General features: G+C 42.3%; 1 protein-coding gene across 2 annotated transcripts in view; it reads left to right on the forward strand.

Annotated features, from left to right (window-relative positions):
* prex2 (phosphatidylinositol-3,4,5-trisphosphate-dependent Rac exchange factor 2) overlaps window positions 1–21,255 on the forward strand; it is a 420,366-nt gene that overhangs the window by 87,262 nt on the left and 311,849 nt on the right. For both annotated transcript variants that reach the window (XM_043689238.2, XM_043689237.2), the window contains exons 5-7: window positions 2,084–2,185; window positions 4,285–4,446; window positions 17,476–17,609. In XM_043689238.2, coding sequence (XP_043545173.2) covers window positions 2,084–2,185; window positions 4,285–4,446; window positions 17,476–17,609 — 398 coding nt within the window. The remainder of the gene's footprint in view (window positions 1–2,083; window positions 2,186–4,284; window positions 4,447–17,475; window positions 17,610–21,255) is intronic.

A 21,255-nucleotide genomic window follows, 5' to 3' on the forward strand; every position in this document is an offset into this window, starting at 1 on the left:
ATCACCCTCTGTCTTCGACGGGACAGCCAATTCTGTGTCCAGACATCCAAATTTAGCATTGACAAATGATGACTGAGTGAGTGCATTGCCAGCTCTGACCCTTAAGTCTCGTGTGTCACATGTATGACAAAAACAGAAATTGTTGGAGCAACTCAGTAGGTCTGCAACAGCTGTAGAGAGAAAACAGAATTAACATTTAGAGTCTGATGACCCATATTCAGAACTGATAGCATCTGAGTAAAAGTGTTACTTATTTTGTTGACAAGGGGTTGAAGGGAAAGGTGTGAGCAGATAGTGGAATGGGAACCCAGAGAGAGAGAGAGAGGGGAACAAAAGGGATTGTTGATTATGAGCTAGGGAAGACAAAAAGCTAGAGAGGTGTTCACGGAGGCAATGGGTGGGTGATAATGGGTTGGCTATGCTTAAAGCAGCCCATATAATGACAGGTCCTGGGGTGAGAGGGGTGGGTAAAGGACATGGAAGGAGATGTTTAGGTTCTAAAATTATTGAACTTGATATTTATATTGATATATAATATGTATTATAAAATCTATGTATAGACTGAGAGAGGGCAGTGAACATATGTCAAATATATATTTGCTACTCTCTCTGTGCTGGTAATTCCATCCTTTAGTAGCCAGACTTTTGAAAGGTAATCTACACAGTGGGTTCATAGGGATCTGGTATTTGGGCTTCTCACTGCCTGACTTTCTTCACATTGGAGTTCGGATACTGACTGTTCATTCTCTTTGTGGAAGCCCTTTCATTGTCGTTGTTACTCGTTCGAAACTAAAAATTACAACAATACAAGTTAATGGCATGTTGAAAATGCAGCTGCTGATGTGCTACAAACTCATTTCGCGCTGCTGCTGGAGGTCATAGTACGTAAGAGGGCAGTTTCTTTGGCATGTACTAATAGGATCATAAATTACAGTCCAAAATCAGGTACTAAAATTTTGTCAACTACAGTTCTGGCTATTAGCTAGCTTTCTCATTTCTCCCCAACCTCATTCATTGATTTGCAGTTCTTGTCAGGTATAAATTTGCTTTTACACATGCTTTTCTCCCTCCTTAAATTCTGCCTCAGGTCAAACTAAAACTCAACGCACATTTTTTGTATTTCTTTTTGTTCTCTTATAAAATACTATCGAATTCCTTACCTCCTTCCATATGTATGTTCTGCTACAGTCTTTTAATATTAAAACAAAGCTTCGTGACAACTAATGGCATGTTTTTGATTTCCTTCTTCTCTTTCACTTTCTTTGGTGTTTGTGTATCTTTATACTTAGATTATTTGATTCAATTTGATTTATTGTTGTCACGTCCCTAATTAGAGAGGAACCTTGATTATCCGAAGGACATGGGTCGGGAGTTATTTCGTTCAGTTAATTGAGTGTGTTTCAGCTTTTGTATTTTCTGCCTGATGGAAGAGATTGGAAGAAATTATAACCGGGGTGGGAGGGGTCTTTGATGATGTTGGCTACCTTTCTGAGGCATCGAGAAGTGGAGATGGAGTCAACGGATGGAAGGTCAGTGAATGCGTGATGGTCAGGGCTGTGTTCACAACCCTCTCTATAGTTTCTTACGGTCCTGGGCAGAGTAGTAGCCATACCAAGGCATGATGCACCCTGATGGAATGCTTCCTATAGTTCATCTGTCAAAGTTGGTGAGAGATTGTCTAGAATTTGACCTTTTGAATCATCTTCACAATTTATATAAAGATCCTGTGTTCGGGTCTTTCAATCCCTGATTAAAGTGACATTGATTTTCCAGTTCTCCTTGGTGAACTGTAACTTATCAAAGCACGTCACCTTCAAGTGAGAGGCATGTTGGAAGTCTGTTGTGAAAGTGTGTCATTAAAGATGTTGTGAGAGTATCATATAATTAACAATATGACTTACAGAAATTAAGACGGATGTCTAGAGAGAAAGGATGTTTTTGATATCACTTTTGCTTTCATTTATATGCAGTGAATGCAGTTAAAACTGATTTACCAGTACAGGCTATATTTCATTACTGCATAATTAATCACTTATCAATATATGTGTGGTTTAATTATTCATGTCCCATTTTGAAACACAAGGGTTGCATGGTGTTGGCAGGACGGAAGAACCCTGATGTTCCACTTGAAGGATATCTCGTTGCTCCAATACAAAGGATATGCAAGTATCCACTTCTGTTAAAGGTACTTCATGTAAGGACACATGTTGTTGCGTGCCACAGACTGTCTATTGTGGATCTGCCAATGCACTCGTTCCACTCCCAGATCAACGGAATGTAATGGTGTCTAGATTAGGATTGATCCTTCGTAACCTTTCATTACATTTTGCTATTTTGAATACATGTTGCTTAATTTTGTGTCTATTTCACAGTTTGGTTTCCCTGTTACTTGGCAGCACTGCTGTGTGTACAGTACCAAAATATTAATAAATCTGCAGCATACACTGCACGACTGAAAAAGGGTGGGTTAAAATAGTGTGGATTCATCTGTCTAGACTGTGGTTCAATAAAGTCAGTCTAAAATTTCCAAAAACTGATGAGAAATAAATGAAACAATCTGTCTTTCTAAAGAACAACAAATTGTTTCTTTGAAGACCTTGGAATTATGTTGGACTTCAATTATTTAGGGAAATATGTATTTTTGTAAACCAGTGTCTATTTTTAATGTCAAGTCATGTGAGTGTTTAAGTTATTATATTTAGCTCCACTTTTCAGATGTTTAATATGATAATTCTGGCTGAGAAGTTGTATTCAAGTATGTAAGTCAGAATCACAGAATTGTTACAGTGGTCATTTGGCCCATCGTATCTGCACCAGCTCTCCAAAGGGGCAATTCATCCAACATCATTCTCCGGCTTTCTCCCTATGACTCTTGTTCCATCCAATTCTTGAACCTTGATTGAACCTGACCAATGGTGCAGCCCCTAACCACTTGATACATCAAAATGCTTTCCCTGAGATCACTTTGACTGCTTTCGCTAATTATTTTAAATCTGTGCCCTCTCATTCTTGATTCCTTCACGAATGGAAATACTTCCCCCTATTTTCATTTGTTAAGAACTCTCATCATTTTGAGAACTTTAATAAGTTCTCTCAGCTATCTCTTCTTGAAGAAGAACAGCCCCAGGTTCTCCAACCTATCTTCAGAATTGAAATTCCTCATCCTGGGAACTATTCTCATAAACCCTTTCTGCACTCCCTGCAATGCCTTGCATTCTTCTGAAAATGAGGCACCCAGACCTGAATTTAATGCACCAGCTGAGGTTGAGCTAATGTCTTAGAGACGTTCAGATTAACCCTCTAGCTCTTGTACTTAATGTCCCTATTAATACAGTTTGAAAACCTCTATACTTTATTAATTACTCCCTAACTTCTTTCTCAAACTGACCTGCCACCTTTAATGATATATGTACAAATACAGACAGGTCCCTCTGCTCCTGCAACCCCCTTAGAATTCCACACACCCTCTTGCTGTTCTTCCGAACAAAAATGTACCACCTTACTCTGCTCTGTATCGAACTTCTACTGCCATCTCTCTGCCCACTTCCCAAACTTGCTTCTGCCTTTTGAATTTCTCTCCTCTCCTCTCTACGGTTTGCAATTTCCATCCCTTGCTCTCTTCAACAGGACAATCAAGAATAGAGAGAAAATGATGACCTGAGCAGCAGTATGCACTTTCTGCAAGTGAAGATTTTTTTTAAAAAAAGCAATTGACTATTGTTTTGAGGAAAAAGACACCAAACCGTGACCATTTTCTTGCTAAAACAAACTGTGGAGAATTGGACCTTCTCAAAGTGGTTGTGGTGAAATGATGTGGACTTCTCAACCTTGCCAAATCAGAAAGAGCTACCAAACATTATTTCATAAAGAGACACAAGGGGAGGTGATGGCTAAGTGTCATTGGACTGTTAAGCCAGTGACTGCAGTAACCTTCTGGGTTCAATTCCTACCATGGCAGTGGTGGAATATGAATTTGATAAAAATCTGGAATAAAGAATGTAATGATTACTATGAATCTGTTGTCATTTGTTGAGGAAAACCCACATGGTTCACCATTGTCCTTTTAGGGAAGGAAACTGCTGTCCTTACCTGGTCTGGCTGATATGTGACTCCAGACTCTCAGTAATGTGGTTGACCCTTAGCTACAATTAGGGATGGGCAATGGATGCTGGCCCTGTCAGAATAAATTTTAAAAAAGGACCTTGAGGAAAGCCACTTGCTCAAAGTTGTTAACGTTTTTAAGAATGTTGTTTTTTGAGGAAACGTGTGTTAACATTCATTTAGGAACTGATGAAGAGGACACCGAAAAGGCATAATGACTATGCGGCAGTAATGGAGGCTCTACAGGCCATGAAAACCGTGTGCTCCACCATAAATGAAGCCAAGAGACAAATGGAAAAGTTTGAAGTTCTGGAAGAATGGCAGTCTCATATAGAAGGATGGGAGGTAATACCATTCCATCTAGTTTGAAGTTTTACTGCTCCAAATTGAAAGGTATCCTACCAGCAGGTTCCAAAACATGCTTTGCTGATTGAATTCAAAGTTATGTCCAAACAAGGAACAGTAGTTGACCACTTAGCCCTTCGAGCCTGCCCTGTCATTCAATTAGATCACAGCTGGTCTGATTTTAACCTCAACTCGACATTTCTTGCCAATAATCTCGAATCATCATGGCAATCAAGAATTTACGTACCTCTGCCTTAAACATATTTAAAGATCCTCTATCCACAGCTTTTTAGGAGAAGAGAATTCGAAAGGTTCACAACCCTCCGGGGTAGAAAGGAAAACGTGTCCTCATTTATCAAATATGATTACTTATAGTGTGGAAACAGGCCCTTCAGCCCAACAAGTCCACACCGACCTTCCGAAGAGCAACCCACCCAGACCCATTCCCCTACATTAACCCCTTCATCCAACACTACGGGAAATTTAGCCTGGCCAATTCACCTAACCTGCACATTTTTGGATTGTGGGAGGAAACCGGAGCAAACCCACACAGACACAGAGAGAACGTGCAAACTCCACACAGACAGTTGTCTGAGGCGGGAATTGAACCCAGGTCTCTGGCGCTGTGAGGCAGCAGTGCTAACCACTGTGCCACCGTGCCACCCAATAATGGCCAAACCATTGTTATTAAACTATGACTCCTAGCTATAGCTTCTCTCAAAACAGGAAGCATCCTTTCCACACCCCTCACGGTCTTACATGTTTCGATTAATCACCTATGACTCTTCTAAACACCAGAAGATACTGGCCTCGCCTCTTTAGCCTTTTCTCATAAGGCAGTCCATCCATTCCAGGGATTAGTCTAATGAACATTCACTGAACTGTTTCCAATGGTTTAACATCCTTCTGTAAGTATGGTGACCAGCACTGGACACTGTATACTAGATATGGTCTCACCAATGCCTCATATATCTGAATCAAAACCTCTCTATCCTCGTATTCAACTTCCCTCATGATAAACCAAAACGTTCTATTAACTGTCCTGATTAGAGATTTTGAAGATTTAGAAATGCCTGATTTTATAATGGGATGTGGTGACATAAAGGGGCGTTAACCTGAAGTGAAAGGCGGGAGATTTAGAAGAGATTTGAGGAAAAACTGTTTCGCCCAGAGGCAGTTGGGGATCTGCAATTCACTGCCTGAGAGGATAGTTCAGGGTCAAGTCCCACTTGCTCCAGAAATGTATCGTAACGCATCTGCATGAGTTGACTGAAAAATATCTGAAGTTTAAGGGTCTGCTGTAATAGAAAATACTTCCCAACATCATAATGAGCATCCTAATATCCTCTTACCCACAAGGAACCAGACTGTAAAACAAAACAATCTGTGGAATCTTCAGATCTGAAACAAAGACTGAATTTCAGTGGGTCTGGCAGCATCTGTGGAGAGACAAAGCAGAGCTGATGTTTCGCATCAGGTGATTCAACATCAGAACTTGTATTGTGCTTCTCTTTTATGATGAAATCAGATTACAATCAGAACGAGGTCTGAAGTCAGTGCCCAGATAGATTCAAATCTCGAAAGGTGAAGAAAGTCCAAATCTCATGTGATGTCAAATATTTTGGTGAAACACTATTTTCATCAGTATGGTTGTATTTTATCTTCTTTCAAGTCGTATTTTTCAATCCCATGTTAGCCTTAGAAATGAATCCCTTCCACTAAATATTACAGACAATAACAATTGGGAAAAGTTAAACATTGTAGAAAATGTAATACTAATTATTAACAATTATTTTAAGGGTATCTGGAATGTTTTTTTACCTAATAGACTATATCACGTTGGCTGTGGATAAGTGTTTTTAAAATGTCCAACTTTCTCAATAAACGCAGCATTCATTTAAAAAATTTTCATTAAGGCATGCAATTTGTTATTGTACCTTTGACATCTGACTGGATAGTACGTTGGAAGTCAAGCCCCTGCATTCCTGACGTCAGTACAATGTGAAAAAATTATTCCAACCACCCAAAGTCCCCAGTTCTCCTGACCAATGAACGCAGGTTAAAAGAAAATGTTCACCCGGTTTCTGTATCTAACAAGGCAGTAATGGTTATTACAGACAAATTAACTCAAACCAATGGCAAAAAAAGAGGAATTGCAAACTTTTCACTCTATCCCTTAAGCTATACTCCTTTTTTAAATTCCTGTTTTAAGTACAGATTGACCAGGAAGCGAGATAGCACATGGACATTAAAGATGAATCAAGGAAGTTGTTTGACAGCATTAGTCTGGATCCATTGATCCATACTCTCTGCTTTTGCTCCCATTGTTTCTTTAAAAATAAATTCTATGCAACTCACAATGTACTCCAGTAATATAACTTTTAAAACTGCAACTATCTGTCTGCACAGTCACCTTTGTTTAAAGCAGTGTCTTCCTTGCTTGATCCAGGAAATCAAAATGTATGTCTTTAAATGTCCAAAGCGCAAAATAAGTCGTAGGAATTGAAAAAAAGTATTAAAAAAGGCAATTTACAATCACTACTTTAAAATCAGAGTGTGTAGCAGCACTGGGCTGTTTGGACTCTCACCTCCGAATGACAGAAGAGGCTTGAGGGGCGGACTGGTCTCCTTCTGTTCCCAGTATGTTCATAAGCCTTGCAGGTAAAGTTGCTGGTTTTCATTCGTGAAATGGACCTCCCACTGTCGCTAGTAAGATATGGATTGTAGAAAGACAACGTCCTTAAGTGGGTATTAATTGGCACTGGCTGTAAGAACCTGAATGCCCTTTCTGTGCACCCCCACATCTCTGTGGTCGCTATAAAAATGTAGGCATGTTGGCTGCAGAAAGGGCACCTAGCAGATTCCACACCTATGCTGTCAAACCTACTTGTGGATGAGTATAAAATTCCAACATTCTGCCACAACCAGCCATGAGCAAAGGATAGCAGGAGATGCATTAGGTGACAGTACTGCTAGAATCCCAGGTGAGTGTGTAAACTTGCACTTGGAAAGAACATGGTGCTGATATTTGACACATTTAGCAACACATGCAGCATCCTGCCATGACAACATGACTTGATGAAATGGAAGAAAATGAGCCATGCTATGCATTAACAAACACAGCAGATAGCGACGAGTCCTGAATCCTGCTGCAGGGATACAGGCGCACCGCACACCTGATGTACAGCCTTACACTGCAGGTATTGCGTTATCAGTCCATAAATGTGGGTTGCATTGCTTTAAATTGCTGTTAAACTTTTCTATTTTTGTCCCTTCTCTTAAAAACACTTTTGAAGTGTTTGAAACAGCAAGGGAACTGTTCACACTGAAATAGTTGGACCTGCAGCAAGGCATTCCTTATTTAAGGCTTCTGTCCGGCTTCAGAATTATAAGCTGACTAAAAGTTCACTTGACAGGAAGTAGGGCATTCTTCTGAAGCCTGAACAAACAGAACACTGAAAGCTTCTGCCAGACCTTTATTATACCTCCGATGGAGTCCCAAACTTTCTGTCATGGTTTGAGTCTTTAACAACATGCAAACATCTGGTCCTGTGTGAAGCAGCTGACATACAAAAGGAAAACGCCAGAGATTTTCTCCCAAGAGGAAATGTTTGGCTTATTGCTGGACTTTGAAAGGAAGTGGGCTCGTTATTTTTAGACTTGGCAAAGGATCAAAGCACGGTTACAGCTTGGTGCCGGGTTAAACAAGAGTGTGGGATTTGGGGTTCATGTGAGGAAGGTTAGAACATAGAACATAGAACATAGAACAATACAGCACAGAACAGGCCCTTCGGCCCACGATGTTGTGCCGAACTTCTAACCTAGATTAAGTACCCATCCATGTACCTATCCAAATGCCACTTAAAGGTCGCCAATGATTCCGACTCTATCACTCCCACGGGCAGCGCATTCCATGCCCCCACCACTCTCTGGGTAAAGAACCCACCCCTGACATCTCCCCTATACCTTCCACCCTTCACCTTAAATTTATGTCCCCTTGTAACACTCTGTTGTACCCGGGGAAAAAGTTTCTGACTGTCTACTCTATCTATTCCTCTGATCATCTTATAAACCTCTATCAAGTCACCCCTCATCCTTCGCCGTTCCAACGAGAAAAGGCCGAGAACTCTCAACCTATCCTCGTACGACTTCCTCTCCATTCCAGGCAACATCCTGGTAAATCTTCTCTGCACCCTCTCCAAAGCTTCCACATCTTTCCTAAAGTGAGGCGACCAGAACTGCACACAGTACTCCAACTGTGGCCTAACCAAAGTCCTGTACAGCTGCAATATCACTTCACGACTCTTGAATTCAATCCCTCTGCTAATGAACGATAATACACCATAGGCCTTCTTACAAGCTCTATCCACCTGAGTGGCAACCTTCAAAGATCTATGTACATAGACCCCAAGATCCCTCTGTTCCTCCACCTGACTAAGAACCCTACCATTAACCCTGTATTCCGCATTCTTATTTGTTCTTCCAAAATGGACAACCTCACACTTGGCAGGGTTGAACTCCATCTGCCACTCCTCAGCCCAGCTCTGCATCATATCTAAGTCCCTCTGCAGCCGACAACAGCCCTCCTCACTGTCCACAACTCCACCTATCTTCGTATCATCTGCAAATTTACTGACCCACCCTTCGACTCCCTCATCTAAGTCATTAATAAAAATTACAAACAGCAGAGGACCCAGAACTGATCCCTGCGGAACTCCACTTGTAACTGGGCTCCAGGCTGAATATTTACTATCTACCACCACTCTCTGCCTTCGACCGGTTAGCCAGTTTTCTATCCAATTGGCCAAATTTCCCTCTATCCCATGCCTCCTGACTTTCTGCATAAGCCTACCATGGGGAACCTTATCAAATGCCTTACTAAAATCCATGTACACTACATCCACTGCTCTACCCTCATCCACATGCTTGGTCACCTCCTCGAAGAATTCAATAAGACTTGTAAGGCAAGACCTACCCTTCACAAATCTGTGCTGGCTGTCCCTAATCAAGCAGTGTCTTTCCAGATACTCATAAATCCTATCCCTCAGTACCCTTTCCATTACTTTGCCTACCACAGAAGTAAGACTAACAGGCCTGTAATTCCCGGGGTTATCCCTATTCCCTTTTTTGAACAGGGGCACAACATTCGCTACTCTCCAGTCCCCTGGTACCACCCCCGTTGCCAGTGAAGACGAGAAGATCATTGCCAACGGTACTGCAATTTCCTCTCTTGCTTCCCACATCATCCTAGGATATATCCCGTCAGGCCCGGGGGACTTGTCTATCCTCAAGTTGTTCAAAATGTCCAACACATCTTCCTTCCTAACAGGTATCTCTTCTAGCTTACCAGTCCATTTCACACTGTCCTCTTCTACAATACGGTCCCTCTCGTTCGTAAATACTGAAGAGAAGTACTTGTTCAAGACCTCTCCTATCTCTTCCGACTCAATACACAGTCTCCCACTACTGTCCTTGATCGGACCTACCCTCGTTCTCGTCATTCTCAGGTTTCTCACATACGCATAAAATGCCTTGGGGTTATCCTTGATCCTATCCGCCAACGATTTTTCATGCCCTTTCTTAGCTCTCCTAATCCCTTTCTTCAGGTCCCTTCTGGCTATCCTGTATCCCTCCACTGCTCTGTCTGAATCCTGTTTCCTCAACCTTATGTAAGCCTCCTTCTTCCTCTTTACCAGACATTCAACCTCTCTCGTCAACCAAGGCTCCCTCACACGACCATTTCTTTCCTGCCTGATAGGTACATACATATCATGGACACGTCGTATCTGATCTTTGAAAAAGTTCCACATTTCCACCACATCCTTCCCTGACAGCCTATGCTCCCAACGTATGCTCCTCAAATCCTGTCTTACAGCATCGTAATTTCCCTTCCCCCAATTATAAAATCTACCTTGTGCGCACCTATCTCTCTCCATAACCAAGGTGAAAGTCACAGAATTGTGGTCACCATCACCAAAATGTTCACCCACTAACAAGCCCACCACTTGTCCCGGTTCATTACCGAGTACCAAATCCAATATGGCCTCCCCTCTGGTTGGACAATCTACATACTGCGTTAGAAAAGCTTCCTGGACACACTGCACAAACACCGCCCCATCCAATCTACTTGATCTAAAGAGCTTCCAATCAATATTCTTAAAGCAATTACAGAATCACAGAATCAAATTGACAGCATGGAAAAGGCCATTTGGCCCATCATGTTTGCATGGGTCAGCAAATGATCAGTTAATGTAATTCCCCATCTTCTCCTTGTAACCTTGATCAAATCCTTCTTGAATGTTTACATTGTTCCTCTCTCTATCTCACTCTCTATCTCTGTTACTGTGATGAGCATAATCAAGAGCTTTGAAGACCATTCAAGTCAGTGACGAACCTATGCATGAGGCTGGTTGCAGGGATGAAGAGCTTCAGTTGTGTCATCAGCTGGGACGGTTTTCTTCAAGAAGAGAAGATTAAATGGAGATGTGATAGAGGGATTCAAAATCATGAGAAAGTCCAGACAGCATGGTTAGGGCAAAACTGTTCCCATTGGTGGAAGGGTGAGAATGAGGGGGCACGGATTTAAGATAGTTGACAAAGGAAGGACTTCAAATGTGAGGACAGATTTTCGCCCGGTATGTGTATGAGATTGGGAGGATTCTGCCTGAGAGTGAGATAGAGAGAGGAACAAGGTAAACATTCAAGAAGGATTTGATCAAGGTTACAAGGAGAAGATGGGGAATTACATTAACTGATCATTTGCTGACCCATGCAAACATGATGGGCCAAATGGCCTTTTCCATGCTGTCAATTTGATTCTGTGATTCTGTAATTGCTTTAAGAAAACAAATAAAGATCCAATTCAAGAATGAACTACAATATACAGTAAATGGAAAAGCCCTGGGGAAAATTGATGTACAGAGAGATCTGGGTGTTCAAGTCCATTGTTCCCTGAAGGTAGCGACACATGTCAATTGAGTGGTCAAGAAGGCATAAGGCATGCTTTCCTTCATCGGTCTGGGTATTGAGTACAAGAGTTGGCAGGTCATGTTACAGTTGTATAGGACTTTGGTTCGGCCGCATTTGGAACACAGCGTACAGTTCCGGTTGCCACATTACCAAAAGGATGTGGATGCTTTGGAGAGGGTGCAGAGGAGGTTCACCAGGATGTTGCCTGGTATGGAGGGTGCTAGCTATGAAGAGAGGTTGAATAGTTCATTAGAAAGACGAAGGTTGAGGGGGAACCTGATTGAGGTCTACAAAATAATGAGAGGTATAGTCAAGGTGGATAGCAAAAAGCTTTTTCCCATAGTGGGGGACTCAATTACTAAGGGTAACGAGTTCAAAGTGAGAGGGGAAAATTTTAAGGGAGATATGTGTGGAAAGTTCTTTATGCAGAGGGTGGTGGGTGCCTGGAATACGTTGCCAGCAGAGGTGGTAGGGGCGGGAATGATAGATACATGATTGGGCAGGCAGCAAATGATACAGATCCTTAGAAAGTAGGTGACAGGTTTAGATAGAGGATCTAGATCAGCGCAGGCTTGGAGGGCCGAAGGGCCTGTTCCTGTGCTGTCATGTTCTTTGTTCTTTGTTGTTTGAACCAAAAACAGAAATTGCTGGAAAAAGCTCAAGTGGTCCAGCAGCATGTGTTGAGTGAAATCAGAATTAATGTTTTGGATTGAGTGACCCTTCCTCAGAACTGGTTTCATATGTTTCAGCATCTTGGTCAAGGTGATTGGATGGCTGGTATTGCAAATTCCACCCTTCTAGCGGATGTGTTGTCACAGCGTGACACTGTTATAATCAACAGAGGTGGGCAGGATAACCTTCATCTTGTCCCACTCCTCTTTTGAGCACAAAAGATTTTAAAAAAAGGATATGTTTACCAATTGAGTGTTTAAATGCTTACTTGCTGTGAATTTAATACTTGTTCAAGTTTTCCTTAAATACTTAAGGAAGGAAAGTGAATAATTTTTGTTATGATTAACCTGTTTGAAGTAAAATAATAAAACCACCTTAATTTTCACACTTCAATGAATTGCAGAATTCTCTCATATGCTCATGCTAGTTACAGAGTGTGAGGGGAGATTAAGCAATTTTGAGACCTGGAGTGTTAATGGGGCCTGTGGATTTAGAAGGTTGGCACCATACTGAACTCACTCATCCCTCAAGGTTTACAATCAAGGCAGTGAAGATATTGACAGTTGGATTATCTCTTCTCCCAGAAACACCTGATGCCAGGTTGCTAGCTTGATCTTTTCCTTTCTGACTGCAATACGCCGACAGTCAACCAGGAGCATGGCTCACAACTTTCAAGTTGGATGGAGAGACAGAAAATGGGGGAGATCCCACTTGAGGGACTTGCTACAGGGTCTCCATTGCTTCTGCATTGATCTCATCAATTGCTCAGCAACAAAAATGTAACAGCACAAGAAATGGGAGCAGGAGATGGCCATTCTGCTCCTCAGGCCTGCCCCAGGCCTCAACTCCTCTTTAATGCATCTCAGCACAGTCATAAACGTCACAAACACCTTCCGCCCTGACCTTGAGTTCACCTAGACTATCTTGGACACCTCCCTCCCCTTCCTGTACCTCTCCATCTCCATTTCCAGCGACAGACTCAACACAGACATATACTTCAAACCCACTGACTTCCACAGCTACCTAGACTACACCTCTTCCCACCTCCCCACCCATAAAAATGCTTTCCCTTACTCCCGATTCGTCTGCCTCTGCTGCATCTGCTTCCAGGAGGATCAATTCCACTCCAGAACATTCCAGATGGCCTCCTATTTGAAGGACTTCGATTTCCCTCCCACATGGTCAGTGATGCCCTCCAGCACATCTCCTTCAGTTCCTGCACCTCTGCCCCTAAACCCCATCCCTCCAACCACAACAAGGACAGAACCCCCCCGGCCCTCACCTTCCACCCCACCAACCTCCAGATACATCACATCATCCTCTGCCACTTCCTCTACCTACAGTCAGACCCGACCACCAGGGATATATTTCCCTCCCCACCCTTATCAGTATTTCGCAGAGACCATTCCCTCTGTGACTCCCTCGTGAGGTTCACCCACCCCTACCAACCCACCCTCCATTCCCGGCCTTTTCTTGCCACCGCAGGAGATGTAAAACCTGCTCCCACACCTCCCGCCTCACCTCCGTCCAAGCCCCCAAAGGATCCTTTCACATCTGGCAGAGATTTTCATGCACATCCAAACACCTCATCTACTGTGCCCTTTGCTCTCGATGTGGTCTCCTCTACATTGGGGAGACAGGACGCCAACTTGCGGAATGTTTCAGAGAACATCTCTGGGACACCCACACCAACCAACTCCACCGCCCTGTGGCCGAACACTTTAACTCCCCAAGGGCATGCAGGTCATGGGCCACCTCATTGCTAAATCCTAGCCACCTGACAACTGGAGGAAGAACGCCTCATCTTCCACCTTGGGACCCTCCAGCCACATGGGATCAATGTCAATTTCATCAGTTTCTTCATTCCCCCCCCTCCCTTATCCCAGATCCAACCCTCCAACTTGGCACCACCCTCTTGAACTGTCCTACCTGTCCATCTTCCTTCCTACCTATCCGCTTCAGCCTCTGCTCCCACCTATCAGTATCAATCCCCATCTCCATAACTATCGCATTCCCAGCTACCTTACCCCTAGCTCCACCCCCTCCCATTCATCTCTCAGCCCCCTTGGGCACATCCCCACATTCCTGATGAAGAACTCATGCTCGAAAACGTTGACTCTCCTGCTCCTTGGATGCTGCCTGACCGGCTGTGCTTTTCTTTGATGACTACGATAGTCATCAACTCCCTGATATTTGGGAAAGTTTTCTGCCTCCAGGGATCAAGCCTCTACAACTCTCTGGGCTAGAGACTTCCGGATATTCACTGTCCTCTGACAAAAGAAAATCCTTCACATCTCAGTTTTAAATGAGTGCCCCCTTATTCCAGAACCATGCCCAGGGTTGAGATGCTCTCATTACCATCGAATAACCTTTTATGTGTCACATTATTGAGTGCCTTTTGAAGATTTAAATAGCACTGCATTTAAAGTAGCCTGGTGGCTCAGTGGTTAGCACTGCTGCCTCACAGTGCCAGGGGCCCAGTTTTGATTCCAGCCCTAGGTGACTGTCTGTGTGGAGTTTGCACATTTTCCCTGTGTCTGCTTGGGTTTCCTCCAGGTGCTCCTGTTTCCTCCCACAGTCTAAAGATGTGCAGATTAGGGTGGATTATCCATGGGAAATTGCCCATTGTGCTAGGTGGGTTAGTCATGGGAAATGTAGGGTCTGGGTGGGATGCTCTTTAGAAGGTTGGTGTGGACTCAATAGACTGATAGGCCTGCTTTCACACTGTAGGGCTCTATGATTCTAAGGGTTATGGGTTAGCAGGCAGGAGAGATTAGATGACAAAAAGGGTGATGGTTCATGGAAAACAGGAGTGAAAATTGATCAAAAATGAGATGGGTATACAGTGGCTGTGAATCACAATGGCATATATTTTACAAAAATTACTTAGCTGTTCAGAGAAAGAAGAATTTTGCTTGAAGTATGGGGCTCCTTGCAAATACTGTCCTGTAGTTGATGGTTAATTAAGCTACAAACCTTTATGCATTATTCGATCTGATATGCAAGTAAAGAAAGCATGAACTCATATCTATAGAGTGCCTCTTGTGAGCTAAGAAAGGCCTTGAAAGCATTTTATTGCCATGAACTACTAACAAATTGTAGCTAATGTTGTAATGAGGGGTCATGCAGCTCTTATTTTGCACAGGGTAAAATCCAACAAACAGTAGAGTAGAACAGAGTAGCTTTTATTTGTCATTTCTATTATACACAACTGATAGAGTAAAATCAAGACAACATTCCTCAAGTACTAAGGTGCTACATGGACAGCACAAATTACACGATCATACACAGGGCGGCCTAAAGTGCATAGAAGTGCAAAGCATGCAAATTACAGTGTAATAAGACAATGATAATTAATAGAGATTGTTGTAGCAGCAATTCAATGTCGTGCAAAGAATTTCAGATGGAAAAGAGACTGATCATATAGTGTTAAGGAGCCTGATGGTTTGGGGGAAGAAACTGTTGCACAGTCTGGCCGTGGGAGACTGAATGCTCCGGTATCTTCTGCCAGATGGCAGGAGGGAGAAGAGTTTGAGTGAGGGGTGTGTGGGGCCTTCCACAATGCTCTTAGCCTTTCGGATGCAGTGTGTGATGTAATGTCTCTCATAGAGGGAAGAGAGACCCTGATGATCTTCTCAGCTGTCCTCACTATCCATTGTAGGGGATGAACAACAGTAAATTGATAATCAGGTATTTAATCTGTTTTTGATTGTCACATTTGAAGAAAAAAAGGTTTTGGGGAGGTCATGAGAAATTTTCTATTCTTGTAAAAGTGCAGAGATTTTTTTTTAACAGGATGTAGATGGGCTCTCAGTTTAATGACTCCCTTCCCTGTGTGTGCCCGTCATTGTCACTTAAATGCCTGTCTAAATGACTACTCAAAAATCTACAGTGGACCCAGGGCTTTCTGGTTCTGAGGTGAGAGTGTTACCACGGAGGAAAGGTTTTTATATAATGAAGTATGTCACTGAACTAAATCAGTGCAACACCAGGTCAAACAGTTTTTGTGTGAAAATATGGCTAGACACACAAATGATTTCACTAAAGCATTAGAAAATGACAATTATACAAAGGATTGTCCAAACTCTGGCTCTCATTTTTAAAGCTGTCACAGTAACAGAAGCTGGTATCTTTTCAGTAAAGTAGAAGATGGTTTTAAAAAGAAATTATACAAATGTGTGCAAGAAATCATGTGATTACAATACAAAGTTGTTATTCTTGAATGTATAAGGAAGAATTAAAGCTTTTATTTTCATCTTCGCCAACAGCTTGGTAAGAGGTGATGAATTTTACTTGCTAAAATGGATTGATGAATCTTGGTGAACTCCAGTCAGAGATGAAGACAGTTCAATTCTACATAATTGCATGCATCTTTGAAAATTTAATTTTCTGCTTTTCCATGTCAAAAAGCTCAGCAAGTTTGACTATTCTTTAATTTTCTATCTTTGCAATATCGTTTAAGTTACTTTTAGAGCTCAATCCTTTGTCTGGGCTACAATATCCAGGTTCTGACTTTACCCTGGGCACACAGCAACACTGAAAAGAGCCTCTGCTTTAATTAAGGTTTTCATTGAGAATCAATAATCATTACAAATATACTGGCAAAGGTCCGTAATAGGCCTTGCCCTTGCAGTAGGCCATCATCGGGTCATTGGTCTGCTGAATAAGACCTCGTCACGCCTTCAGTACTTGATGAGGCAGCTCCTCCCTGATGGTCTTGCTGGTCCCCTGGAGCTGCTGATGTTTGTCTGTGTGAACTATGTGACTCATGCCAATGCTTACTGCTTGCTCCCCCATAGCCAAGTTCTTTTCCCCAGAGTTGGGGATTCCAAAGCTATAGGGCATAGGTTTAAGATGAGAGGGGAAAGCTTTAAAAGGTACAGAAGGTAATGCCTTTTAAAAGGCATCTGGATGAGTATACGAATATGGAGGGATATGGACCAAACACAGGCAAATGGGACTAGTTCAATGGAGGAAATTCAGTCGACATGGACAAGTTGGACTGAAGGGTCTGTTTCTGTGCTGTATGACTTTATGACTAAGTGTGAAGTGGGTTGATCTGTTTCCCACACGCTCAAGATAAATTGGGGGTGAATTTCTTGAGGGATTCTTTGTCTTTTGTGGTGCATATTGTGTGGAAAATCTTATTTGTTCAATTTTGTTTGGATTTTCTGCCAATTGCACTGGGGAATAGCAGGGAAATATCTATATATTTACTGACTAAGTTTTATTGAAAAGCTAAATAGATCTGATTTGGTAAATAGTGGAAGTGATTTATTCACTTTTAAAAAAATTAACCTAGATGGATAAAGGACAGAGTTTTTTTTTTAAAATAAGCTTTTAATGCTGCTGAGAATCATTATTATTTTAATTTCTATTTTGTTTTAGGGTTCCAATATAACGGATACATGCACTGAAATGCTGATGCAAGGCAATTTACTGAAAATTTCAGCTGGGAACATCCAGGAACGAGTTTTTTTCCTCTTTGATAACTTGCTGGTTTACTGCAAAAAGAAGCATAGGTAAGTGCTGCTGTTTCTGGAGTGGCACGGTGGCTCAGTGGTTAGCACAGCTGCCTCACAGCAGGAGGGAAAAAGTGAGGACTGCAGATGCTGGAGATCAGAGCTGAAAATGTGTTGCTGGAAAAGCGCAGCAGGTCAGGCAGCATCTAAGGAGCAGGAGAATCAACGTTTCGGGCATGAACCTAAAGAAGGGCTCATGCCCGAAACGTCGATTCTCCTGCTCCTTGGATGCTGCTTGACCTGCTGCGCTTTTCCAGCAACATATTTTCAGCTCACAGCAGGAGGGACTCAGGTTTGATTCCAGTCTTGGGCGGCTGTCTGTGTGGAGTGTGCACATTCTCCCCATGCCTATGTGGGCTCACTCCGGTTTCCTCCCACAGTCCAAAGATGTGCAGGTTAGGTAGATTGGCCATGGGAAATTGCCCTACAGTACCCAGGGATGTGCAGGACAGATGGATTAGTCATAGGAAATGCAGGGTTACAGAGATGGGGTGGATCTGGGTAGGATGCTCTTTGGAGGGTCGGTGTGGTCTCAATGGGCTGAATGACCTGCTTCCACATTGTAGGGATTCTGTATTTCCAATCTGCAATTGTTTTGAAACGCACTGTGCTTCATGTGCAATTCATAATTCAAGAGTGGCCATTCTTGAGGCTTGTTGGGTTACCAGTGGAAATGGTCTACTGTAGAGGGAAACCTGACTGAAAGGTAAAGAGAGATGGAGCAAGCAACAAAGGTTAGCACCTGGGTGAAGGAGAAACGGGTGTCCGTGGGGTCAGGGGAGTTCAAATTCATCTTTAGGCTGCAGTGATCACTTTAGGGTCTCTGGAAGCGGGATGGTGGAGTAGGTTGCATTTTCATTATGAAACTTTGAGTACCTTAAACATCGCTATCACTCTGGTTATAATCATGCTGCCTCATTCTCTGACTTCGTAGAAAAAAAACTTAAAAACTTTCTCTTCCATTTTTGCTTGGCAAAGATGTTACATTTGAGCCCAGTTACTGATCAGTAATTTCTCCAGTTAGTTGATAAAAAGGTACTTGTCATTCTGAACAGTTTAGATGGCAGGAGCCAGAGGGAGTGACCTTTTGTTCCCATTGGGTATCTCACTCAGGTACATTGAGAAGGTGGCATGGGGTGGGGTGGGATGGGTCTCAATGCAGATTCCCCTAGCAATGTGGTTTAGAGAGCAGAGGTCAATCAAAGGGCATGAGGTGGGCTGGGTCTCAATGCAGATAGTGCTAACCATGTGGTGTAGAGAGCAGAGGTCAATCAGAGAACGATAGCCACTTTTTATCTTTGCTGCCTGGAACTGAAGCAATGGCGGCCCAGGTGGGACTTGGCCCTTAAGTGGTCACTAACTGTTATTTGAGGGTCTTAGTTGGTGGCAGGCCTTGAGTTTTCCTGCCCAGATTTTTTTCTGCCTGCAGCAGGAAGCAGATGGGGGGGGTGGGGATTCTGGGATACCACCACCCACCTCATTAAGTTCGCTTCCTCATTCTACGTACACCACTTCCTGGACTGGAAGCTTCCATCCACAGTTTCACTTGTCACACTTTACAGCCAAAGCGTAATTTTAACCCTTCTGAACTCCTTAGTACAGTGGACCTTCCAAGGTTTCATACCCAGACTGACATCTCAAAATCGAGAGTGTGATGCTGAAAAAGCACAGCAGGTCAGGCACCATCTGAGGAGCAGGAAAAGCAACATTTTGGCATAAGCCCTTCATTAGGATCTCTCGAAATGCATTGTTTACTCGTTTAGCTTGAAGTTCTACTCAGCTTGTCTCACCTAAGGAAGTGATGGATGGGGATACAACTACTATGTTTAAAAGACATTTGGATGGATACATGAATAGGAAAGACTGGGGGAATATGGACCAGGAGCAGGCAGGTGGAACTAGTTTAGTTTAGGATTATGTTCAGCATGGACTGGTTGGACCGAGGGGTCTGTTTCTGTAATGTATGACTCTATGACATATTAAATCTGTTTGGTAGGATGTTTAACAGTTTAAAATGTTGGCAGGAAAATAACAATTTGACACTTTTCTCATCAGATCAAAAAGGGAACTTAACATAACAATTTTCTGAATTATTGAACAGTAAATAAGTGAAGGTTTCTCAATGAAAGTTTACATTGAGAAAATTAATTTAATAAAGTCTAACACCGGTAAATGTGGGGATCTTTACTTTGGCAGCAAAACGGGAAGGCAGATTGCTTTTTGAATCATTCTTGTATTTAATTTTCTTTGTAAGTTGTTTCTGTCTCAGATTTTTCACTTTGTCATCTTCATGGGCCTCAAGCATTGCTCAGTCACACTGTCTCTGAATCTGAAGGTTGTAAGTTCAAGTACACAGATTGGAACACAAGACCTAGCCTGAGAATCCAGTGCAGTCCAGAGGAGGAAATGCATTCGTGAGCAGTGCTTTTGTAGATAGACATTAGACATAAGACATTAAATGTAAAGGCCTGTACACTGTCTCAGGGAGGCGTTAAAGATAACATTGCACTTTTCAAATAAAACAGGGGTTCTACCTGGCGTCCTGACCAATAAATATCCTTGAACCAACACCTAAAACAGTTTCCTTGATCTTTATCATGTTGCTGTTTGTACCTTAATTTCCTACAGTTCAACAATGCCTGCACTTCAAAAATAACTTGGTTAGCTTTAAAATGCGTCCGGACATCCTGAGATGTGGAAGCTGCTGTATAACTTTCTTTCCTTTAAGGGATTATATGTTTCCAGTTGTACACCTGTAAAATGGTAGCCAGAGCAAAAAGCATAATATGGCAGGGATTTGAAAACACACAGAAAAGTAACCAAAGTATGTGACTTTGTGAGTACATTGATTTTATTTTCTAACAGTACAAATAGAGATATGGACTGAGATCATGAACAGGCTTTTCCAATGTATTTTTCAAAATGTTGTCCCCAATCTACATATTTAGAAGTAAGTTATATACGCACGCTGTGAAAATTGAGAAGCTAATTAGCTATCAGTTCTAAGGTTATGTGGTGGGGTACATTGTCATTCACTTGAAAACCTAAACTTGATTTTAATGTGAGACACACTAGACAGGTGTGTCTTAAAATGGTGCACACAACACTTTCTAGGTGGGTTTCTGTCTGTCGTTGTAGCCAAGTCGGAGACTACAGATCAAGGACAATGTGATCTCGACAGGAAGGGTGTGTAACAAATTAAAATATCTCAGATTGACATTAAGTCTCCATAAACCTTAGGGGCGATGATGGCCTAATGGTGGTTATCACTGCAATGTTAATTGAGAAATCCAGGCAATAATCTGAGGACCTGTGTTCAAATCCTGATAGAATCTAAATCCAACAGAAATCTGGGATTAGGAATCTAGTGAAGACCACAAAACCATTGTTGATTGTCGGGGAAAAACCACTAATGTCCTTTAGGGAAGGGCAATAAATGCTTAATAAGCAATGACCTCATCTCTTAAAGGAAAAAAAGAATGTGTTGTGCTTCCAATGAGGTACCTTAATCTGATGTGATGATTCTTATATCCTCAACATAAGAAACAAGGATGGCGTAATGTCGTATTGAACAATTGAACCACCTTTACTGTGGCTCACTGATATATACATATATTACATTCCCAGGCACAAATATGTCTGGATT

Source organism: Chiloscyllium plagiosum, unplaced genomic scaffold, assembly GCF_037043375.1.
Source record: "Chiloscyllium plagiosum isolate Xiang-an unplaced genomic scaffold, Cpla_swu_hap1 HiC_scaffold_4, whole genome shotgun sequence".
Taxonomy (NCBI): domain Eukaryota; kingdom Metazoa; phylum Chordata; class Chondrichthyes; order Orectolobiformes; family Hemiscylliidae; genus Chiloscyllium; species Chiloscyllium plagiosum.